Source organism: Haliotis asinina, chromosome 2 (assembly GCF_037392515.1).
Source record: "Haliotis asinina isolate JCU_RB_2024 chromosome 2, JCU_Hal_asi_v2, whole genome shotgun sequence".
Lineage (NCBI taxonomy): Eukaryota > Metazoa > Mollusca > Gastropoda > Lepetellida > Haliotidae > Haliotis > Haliotis asinina.
This window is the reverse complement of record NC_090281.1, coordinates 18,006,662-18,016,750: the sequence shown is the minus strand read 5'-3', so window position 1 is coordinate 18,016,750 and position 10,089 is coordinate 18,006,662. Positions and strand designations below refer to the sequence as shown.

General features: G+C 42.0%; 1 protein-coding gene across 2 annotated transcripts; it reads right to left on the bottom strand.

The window, feature by feature from the left end:
- Window positions 1–2,079: 2,079 nt before the first annotated feature.
- LOC137273343 (uncharacterized) lies at window positions 2,080–9,801 on the bottom strand. 2 transcript variants are annotated; one of them, XM_067805952.1, is made up of 9 exons: window positions 9,736–9,801; window positions 7,947–8,261; window positions 6,801–7,163; window positions 6,295–6,387; window positions 5,716–6,027; window positions 4,973–5,320; window positions 4,235–4,327; window positions 3,391–3,718; window positions 2,080–2,673 (listed from the first exon to the last, which is right to left on the bottom strand). In XM_067805952.1, exons 1-9 carry the CDS (start codon window positions 9,785–9,787, stop codon window positions 2,670–2,672), a joined length of 1,908 nt encoding a protein of 635 aa, XP_067662053.1. In that variant the 5' UTR covers window positions 9,788–9,801; the 3' UTR covers window positions 2,080–2,669. The 2 variants fall into 2 exon arrangements, with proteins under 2 accessions (XP_067662053.1, XP_067662052.1); XM_067805951.1 differs by lacking the exon at window positions 2,080–2,673 and having other exon boundaries at window positions 3,298–3,718.
- Between the last annotated feature and the right edge of the window lie 288 nt (window positions 9,802–10,089).

The window sequence follows — 10,089 nt, the reverse complement described above, 5'->3', positions numbered from 1 at the left end:
CGTAATTGCCCAGACCAGACTTGTGATTGCAGATAAGGTGAAGACGGCTCGGCCCTGTGATATCAAACAATGTTTCTGCTGACGGTAATTGGACGCATCACTATACACCTGAAACATCACATTTTGCATGCTGCATAACTATATACTTTAAACATAACCTACTGCTTCAGCACACACCTTAAACACAACCTACTGCTTCAGTACACACCTGAAACATCACCTACTGCTCCAGTACACACCTGAAACATCACCTGCTCCTTCAGTACACACCTGAGCATCACCTGCTACTTCAGTACACACCTGAAACATCACCTGCTCATTCAGCACACACCTTCAACATCACCTGCTACTTCCATGCACCCTGAAACCTCACCTGCTGCTTTCTTTTTTCACACAGACAACGGTGTGGTGATGATTGTCGTGATTTATGATGATGGCAGTGGTGTGGTGATGATGATGATGATGATGATGAGGAGGAGGAGGAGGAGGAGTAGGAGGATAACCACATTCACCACATGTGTGTGTGTGTGTGTGTGTGTGTGTGTGTGTGTGCACAAACGCATCTTTTTCCAGGTCGGATGGAATGCCATGATGAAATTCAACGTAGAGATCAACGTGGGTTTGAATGGCATTATACAAGGGCTGCCATCGACTGTAGAGCCACACAATACGTTCAGGATAAGGTTTAATGTTCATCCGTACTATAAGCTGCTTCACTGAGTTGGTTTTCCCACAAGAGGTGGGCCCTGAGACCATCATGGTAAATGGGTGTAAGAGTCTAAAATTCAAACGTGTCTGTAGAAAGGGGTAGCTCCATCCTGACCCCTTGCTTTTGGTACTAGATGACATGATCATCCGCAATAGTTAAGGGATTGGGATAGCCCATGTCCTGCAAATACATGTCCTCACATTGAATACTGAGCGGAGCGTGGTTTTGATCCATGTCCTCTGGGTTATGACCCCAGTGCGATTCCTCTGAACCTCTCTGCCTTACTTGTACCGGCCTTTTGTTAGGACTTTTATATGAATCAATGACGACTAAGGACAACCAAATAGTCACAAATACACACAGTACATCACACTCTTATATTATATCTAAATGAGTACCCCTGCGCAGTATGAAAATTCTCTGCAATACCCACACTGGACATATGGCGAACATCGTTTGTATTCATTTCACGCATGATATACATATATATGTTGGTTTCTTATTCAGCATATACCTGAATTAGAATATTAGAATATTTTAGAATACATCAAACACATGACGCGTGTTTCAACATACATCAAATACATGACACGTGTTTCGGCATAACCTAACACACGGCATCTACTTTAAGCAGAACTAGCGCATCAGTGATAATGTCGTATGAACTTGACACGTGGACACGTTCTTCAGCACGTGAAGATCCGATATATTGATCTTCAACAATCCATGCTTGAACCCCTGCTTGTCACATAATACATATACATATGACACGTGACTCGCTCAGTATACATCTGTCACACGACAAGTACTTCTGTAAACTCCCGACAGATGACACGTACTTCAATATGAATATGACACTCAGTTAACATCCTGTATCCTGCCATGGGCCAAAACACACATGAAAGCTGATATCTCAGCCTAAGATATTTAGTTTTCGGTTGGGGTAGCCCGGTCGTTAAAGCGTTCTTTCGTCTCGACGAAGACCCGGGTTCGAGTCCTCACATGGGTACAATGTGTGAAACCCATTTCTGGTGTCCCCCATCGTGATATTGTTGGAATATTGCTATAAGAGGCGTAAAAGCCAATTCACTCACTCGTTCACTCCTCTACTACGACTTGACTAGGATAAATGAACCAGACCTTGGTCTCCTTTCACGAAGCAACCTTCAGGTTAACCTGAACTCCCATCATTTACCATTGCACTAAGGTTACCTTATTGACTTACGATCATCTTAGTGCTTTGTGAAAGGAGGCCCTGGACTGTAACATATAGGAGTGCTGCACATTTACACATTCAAATATTATCATCTTAGTCTGAAACGTGCACCGTGCACGGATGTGTGGTCTTGAAAGTAAAAACGGATAAAAGATTACAAAAGTATATTTTTATTCAACATAACAAAACTAAAAATAACAAGAAAATCGGCAGCACGGACTGGAAGCAAACACACACTGCAATGCAGATAAAAGGCCACTTTAGGAATGTTTCGAATAGGTGAAGCATCATGAATGACAAATACACTGAAAAAATATAATTCACAAACAGTGATCTCCCAATAATCCGGAATGTCCAGAGTTTCCTAAATAACAAATATTTGCTACTGTGAAATGTTACTGTTTTGATCTCGATATTCGTGCCAGTAACGGTTCAGAATCTAGATAAATGCACATTTGTAACGTGTGGGGTTTTATTTACTTCAAGCCTGGAAATCAACAACAAATACAATCAACCCTCTAGTCCTTTGATGTCAAATACACAGTCTCAGACATCAACGGCGCGTGTAATATCGTAGGTTAATTGATAGTTTCATGTGAAGCGAGTATGAAATTCTCCACGCGATGGACAAATTCAATGGAATGAGATCCATAACATCTAAATATGCTGACCAGAAAAAGAAACGCAACTAACTGGTTTTGGTTTGTTGTTGTTGTTGTTGTTGTTGTTTAGTTGTTTATTGTTTTACCTGGAATATGAAACACATATGGTTTATGTAAAAGGGCAACACTGTTCAAATAGTGAACACATTGAACTTGACAGCATTACTGAACAATTGAACACACACGGCTCACGTATAAAAGGCAACACTGTTCAATAGTCAACACACTGAGCTTGGAAATGACTTGACAGCATTACTGAACAATTGAACACACACGGCTCACGTATAAAAGGCAACACTATTCAATAGTGAACACACTGAGCTTGGAAATGACTTGACAGCATTACTGAACAATTGAACACACACGGCTCACGTATAAAAGGCAACACTATTCAATAGTGAACACATTGGGCTTGGAAATGACTTGGCGACTCTACTGAAAAATTGAACACATATGGTTTACGCGAAAAGGCAAACACTACTCAAACAGTCAACACATTGAGCTTTGTAATGAATGGGCAACATTATTGAAATATTTGAACACATGTGGTTTACGTGAAAAGGGATAGTACACTATTCAAATAGTGAAACCCTAGTGGTTTGCAGTGATTTATCAGTTGACAACGCAACGGAAACTGTCACACGTATGGTTGCATATATTGGCAACATTGATGCACATGTTATGCTTGAATTATCAGCACCATTGAAACATTGAACACGTGGATTGCAGTAACTTGACAGCACTGCTGACAAAATGAACCTATCAGTGTGAACATCATTACCGGACGTGTTCACGAAGCTTGCCTGTTTATTGTATTCCACGTTCCTTCCACAGATTTTCTACTGACATTGGGTTGTCTGCCTCTTCTTCTCCTTTTATTCTTCTTCTGTCTTCTTCTTCCTCTCCTATTTTTACGTCTGTTCCTTCTCTTTCTCTCCCGCCCTCGTCTGTTACGACGTCCCTTTCTAGTCTTTTCACCCTCGGTATTCTGCATTCCCCCAGACTTCCTCGCCCTTGTCTTGACATCAGTGATGCCTTTCTTGCCTTTCGTCATTCGTCTTGTCTTCTTACACCGGACCTTTACCCCGGTCGAGTCAGAGCAGCGTGTCCGCTGTCCCACGCGAGTCTTCACTGAAAGACGAGTGAGTGGATGAGTTTGGTTTTACGCCGGTTTTAGCAATGTTCCAGCAATATCTTCTTCTTCATTGTCATCATCTTGATTATCATCACTAGCATCATCACCATGACGACTACGACGTAATGATGATGATGATGATGATGATGATGATGATGATGATGATGATAATGATGATGATGATAATGATTGACTAGAGCGAAGTTATAGATTCGATTTTTCAAATTTCGTCTCTTGAACAAGGAAACTGTCTAATGACGATGAAAGCAGCTTCCAAGGCTTATATGTCACTTGATGTCACTGGACCCGTGAAGATCCGGGTTAGACCTGATATTCAGTAACCCATGCTTGACCAGAGAGGCAACTATGGGGTTCGGATGGTCCGGCTCGCTGACTGCTTGACACATGGCATTCAGACCCAAAAGCTAAACCAGACTTACAGACCGCCGCTATACAGCGGAATATTTTACGAATGCGACGTAAAACAAAACTCACTCTTGATGTCACCTCACCTCCAGTATTGCGACCACGTTTTTTGCGTTTCATCATGTCCTCGCAGGTCTGTGATGGCAACGTCCTCGTCTCTCCGCTGGCCTCCACTGCAGCTGCAAGTCATAAGAACACCATGTTTAATGACACAATGCTTTGACAAAGATGGGCCATTCGACTCGTCTCCAACGGGACCTCGGCCTGTAAAGGAAGGACGCCACATTAGAAGTACTTTTATGCAGCAGATACGATAATGATAAGCATGAGTGAAGGATTCTTAGTTCTACGCCGCTCAATATTTCAGCAATATCACGGCAGATACACCAGAAATGGGTTTCACACACTGTACCCACGTGGGGAATCGATAATACCACCTCTTACACACTCCCTTTGTATTACGTACTCTCTTTATCATGTACTCCTCCTGCATACCGTACTCTCTCTATTACATACTCCCTCTGTATTACGTACTCTATTACATACTCCTCTGTATTACGTATTCTCTCCATTACGTACTTCTCTGTATTGCGTACTCTCACTATTTCCTACTCCTCTGTATTACGTTCTCCACTCTATTACGTACTGTCTCCATTACGTGCTCCTCTGTATTGCGTACTGTCTCTATTACGTACTCCCTTCATCTCACTCTTTTCCTCTCTCTATCTCTCCATCCCCCCACCCCTCTCTCTCTCTGTAATCTTTAAGGCTGCGTTAAACGCTTAATCCCTTACAGACAATACTGTACAAGTGTTCATTCTTACTTTGAAACTTCAGAATGAAACCTTTCCCTCCTTTTGATCTCATGGATACGTGGAACTGCAGCATGACACATCCGTCCTTGACAGTGATATCCACATTCTGACTCCCTATCACCTTCTTCATCTCACCCTTGGCGTTGAAGAACCGAAGATTATCCTGTCTTGTGTCAGGGTCAAGGTCGATTTCATCCGTGTAGATACGTAAGCCATGCGTCTTGTGGACAGGGATGTATTTACGACATGTTGTTTCAACTGCAGAGTAGTGCCATGGATAGCTAGAGTGGCTACGTATGATACCTGCTGTGACGTTGATCACGTCGATGGTCCTGTCACACATGTCGAAGACAGTCTCTAAAAAATCAAGGTTACCATATTCAATGATTACGCTTCAGTGAGTGACTGAATTCATTTGTACGCCGCCTTTAGCAATATTCCAGGAACATCACGGCGGAGGACACCAGAAATTGGCTTCACACATTGTACTCGAGTGGGGAATCGAACTCGGGCCTTCAGCATGACTAGCGAATACGTTTCAGTATTTACCGATGGGGTAACCAGGGTACAGTTCAACAAAGCGATCGTAACTTTACGATCTATCGTTACTCCCCGGAGGTTAAGTCAGACCGATGCTCATGGTGTTGATCACTGGTCTAGACTAGGCTGGATTATTTAGAGACCACCGCCATATAGTCGAAATATTGCTGAGTACGGCAGTAGACATCAACCAACCAAACAAACAGACTTACCTTTTGGCTTACACTGGTAACTCCCCACTGAGATGTATTTGGGAACCTGGGCCAAACAGTTTAGGCTGCTGGTCATGGTTAAGGGAACTCCTCTTGTCCAGCTGAAATCACACGTGTTCTTCCAATAGCATCGATTCCGTTGTGTGATGAGGGTATGAGTAAGGCCTTGACAATCTCCGGGTACAGACATGCATTGTCCGCCATTGCTCACACCAGCTACAAAATCAGGTTTGAAAATCACGTGACCGGAAGGACACGCGATGCTCATGGAATCTTTCCTGCCGACGATGCATTTGTCAACAGATCCTGTAACTGTGATTGAAATAAGTGAAACAATATTTATAAATATAACATAGCATGAGATGTACTGGTAGTAAACATAGTTACATAAGAAGGTCGAGTCTTTCTTTAAGTAATTTCAGGGGCGGTAGGGTAGTTAGTGGTTAAGGCGTTAGCTCTTTACGTCGAAGATGCGTGTTTGAAACTCACTCGAGATTTTTTAGAAAGAAAATATAAATCATGAGTGCATTAGGTTGAACATTTTCTTCACACAACTAAAAATATATTACGTTGACTCACCAGTGACGGCAGTGTTTGTCAGCTGCGAGTTTTTCACTGACGGCATCAGTACCAGGTCCTTAATTGTCCGTTGGGTGCTCTCGTCCTTCATATCTGTTGAATACGTTTGTGATTTTTTATGAACCCATTTAGTGGTACGCATATACATCTACTCCGTGTAGGTATTATTTAACCAAAGGAACCTAAAAACCTAGAAAAACAGTCATTTTTTTCTGACAGTCGTAGTAGTCGTAATATGGGGATGGTTAGATCGGAAATTTGCTATTGCTGCAATGATTATCGCTCCTTTACAATCAACCGCATGATAACTGTAAGCCCATTCGAAAAGGTTGAAACGTTCCTTGTCATCGGAAGTACTGAGGTCTCGCGAAGTGTCGTGACCTAATACCACGCCGTGTTGTGTTAGTGGTTAACACATGATGAACTTTCAATGTGGTGGATTTACACCGCGTGTTATGTTAGATCTTCCAGCCATTATTGTCAGAAAAATAACAGTTTGGACTTACATTCAAATCGAAGAATGAACCCTCGTCCTGCTCGCCTCCCTGCTGATATGCTGAAGGTGATAGTGACATTCTCCTCGTGTATTAGGAAGTTTTCCTCAGTCACTTGCAACAGGCGTCTGTAAAACAACACTTTTTCCCTTGGTCCAGCTTGACTTGAAATCTTCAGATGATCCTGGTTGTGGCCATTTGTGTCAAGGTCATCCACTGTGATCACCAAGGTATGTCCAGGTCGGTAATGAAGCACTTTACTGCATGACGTCATCATGTCGTCATAGTTGTTGGGGTAGCTGGGGCTGCTACGCATGACGCCTTTAGTGATAAGTGACAGCTTGGAATCACGGGAACAGATATCAAGGATATCATCTGAAAGCAATCCAGCAGAGCATTTTGCATTATGCATTAGCACTTTACGTTGTCATTCAATCCCTGTGCCATATAATACAGACCATATGGTTGGCCCCTCTCTCAGTAGTGTTGTCATATCGCATCACATACACATAATATTGTCATACCTAACTAAATAAAGTAGTGTTGTCTCGTCTCATTATATGCAGTAGCGTTGTCATACCTCACTATGTACAGTAGTGTTGTCATACCTCACCATGTACAGTAGTGTCATACCTCACTATATACAGTAGTGTTGTCACACCTCGATATATACAGTAGTCTTGTCATACCTCACTACACATACAGTAGTCTTGTCATACCTCACCATATACGGTAGTGTCATACCTCACTATATACAGTAGTGTCATACCTCACTACATACAATAGTGTGATACTCACTATATACAATAGTGTTGTCACACCTCACTAAATACAGTAGTCTTGTCATACCTTGCAAAATACAGTAGTGTTGTCATACCTCCCTAGGTACACTAGTGTTATACATCACTATATGCAATAGTGTTGTCACACCTCACTAAATACACTAGTCTTGTCATACCTCACTAACTACAGTAGTGTTGTCATACCTCACTAACTACAGTAGTGTTGTCACACGTCACTCTATACAGTAGTGTCATACCTCACTATATACACGTTGTCACACCTCACTACATACAATAGTGTCATACCTCACTATATACAATAGTGTTGCCATACCTTGCAGTAGTGTTGTCTTACCCGACTGTATGATTATCATACCTGTTTGAATACACATAGGGTTGTCAAACATGACGTAAGTTGGCCTAACGCGGTCACAGGTGGTGTTGACTGGGAACGTCATGGGTTCAGTACTTCTCCAACGAAGTTTACACCACTTGCTCCAGAAACACGCCGCTTTCTCTTTCCTTAGTTCCAGGCTGAGGCCTGTACAGTCGCCATCTTGGAACCTGCATCTGTCGTTAGCGCTAGCACCCAGGACAATCTTAGGTTGGTAGATCACATGGTCCGAAGGGCAGTTGAAGATGATCTTATCCTCCCTGCGGTCTATGCACTTCGTTAACCAAGCAATCGCACCTGAAATAGCAGGAAGTAACATCATTATGACTTGTTAAGTGATATGATTACTTCTTCGAGAGTATTCGAGAGATACCGCTTATCGTTCGAGTTGTCTCCAGACATATTTAAAAAGCGAAGCGACTGAGACACGTCTTGAGCCGATATGTTACATAATTGGTGTCTGACAGGCACGATTGCTCATTCTACTTCTTGTACACCATATAAAGATAAATCAATGTTTGTTTTGACAAGTGTTAATGATAGCGGAAACTAGAGTGAGTGTGTGAGTTTAGTACTGCGCAAGATTCCAGCTATATGGCGGCGGTCTGGAAATAATCGAGTCTGGACCAGACAATCGAGTGATCAACAACATGGGCATCGATCTGTGCAATTGGGAACCGATGACATGTGCCAACCAAGTCAGCGAACCTGACCACCCGATCCCGTTAATCGCCTCTTACGACAAACGTAGTTGCCTTGTATGGCAACGGAAACTAGATATGATCATATACCAATATGCTTTTCCAAAACAAGCTCATCTTGACACCACCGGTGTTCACTCGGGGTTACATTTTCTTATTAGTACAGAATCGATTATTTTCTTAGGTTGATACCCAACCGCAGTCTTTGCCCTTAACTCAGAAGAGCTGCTTAACCTCAGGGCCCAGAACCAGAAAAAAACTGTGGATCCTGATCATTATGTGTAGACCTTATGTTTTAGCTACAATATAAGTATATAGTTCCCAACAAACAAAAGAACTGACAGCTAACGTAACTAACTTTGGCTGGGGAAGGTACGTGTCAAAACATGCCTATTTATTCACGTATTTGTTGTTGTGTTTTGTTGTCGTTGTAGTTCACAACAAAATCCGGCTCAAACCTGCCTACCCTCAGACGATGTTCTTGATAAAGCTGGATAGCGCAGCGTGTTACATTCAGTGGCTGAAAGGGTGCACGGAGTGTCTTTCTATATCTGTGACAAAAAAGTCCTCCATATGTGGGTCAACCCATTTACTGTGAGAGGAAATATCTGGTAAGGTCAGTTTCAAGACCACTGACGTCAGACAATGTGTGATGTAAAACGCTTTAAATTCACCGAAAAGAGGACAAAGATGAACAAATCGGTAATTTCCTATCAGATGTATTGTGATTCCCTGTAGCGATAAACATGTGTGGTGTGTAAACACTCATCTTTGCCTCATTAAAAGCTATTGTTTTGTGTATATTAGATATCAAGCACAAGCTGTGATCAGTATTTCATATATCAACTAACAATCCCAATTGTATTTTCAGCTCCCCGCGGAGTATACAATATTTCATTATGCAGCGTCATAGAGGTGGAACTGCGTTGGCCCTACATGCCATCCATAGCACATAGATGTTTAAATAGAAAGGCTACAGAATGAAAACCAATACACACTTTCAAATGATGCACCTATATAAATAGATGTATCAAGCGGTTTGAATTACAACGAAATTGTCAAAGACTTACCTCTAAGCACCAACACGTGGAGAACAAAATCAAGCAGCCCCCTGACACCCATAGTGTGTAAGGCATTATGGCATGGGGTTCCCCACCAACCTATTTATACCTCAATAATTGGCTTCCGTCTTCTGTTTGACCTTAGGACACTGAGTGCATGCATTAAGTTTAGGTATAGTTTTATTTCAAAAGAGTATATTTGATAATTAGGAGATCAGTGTAATTATTCAGTATAATTATTACTCCTACCAAGAAAAAAATGTAAGAAAACAAAACGAATGAATGCCATGTTTGTATTATCTATTTGAATTCCTCGAGAATTGTTTTCCTGCTCATGGAAGCGAAAATACATCGCAATGCCTT

Coding starts and splice junctions, on each gene's coding strand:
- LOC137273343 (XM_067805951.1), bottom strand. CDS start 9,787: ATGGGTGTCAGGGGGCTGCTTGATTTTGTTCTCCACGTGTTGGTGCTT. Junction 7,164..7,946: donor CCCTATGTGTATTCAAACAG/GTATGATAATCA, acceptor GATTGCTTTCAG/ATGATATCCTTGATATCTGT. Junction 5,321..5,715: donor TTACCAGTGTAAGCCAAAAG/GTAAGTCTGTTT, acceptor TTGATTTTTTAG/AGACTGTCTTCGACATGTGT.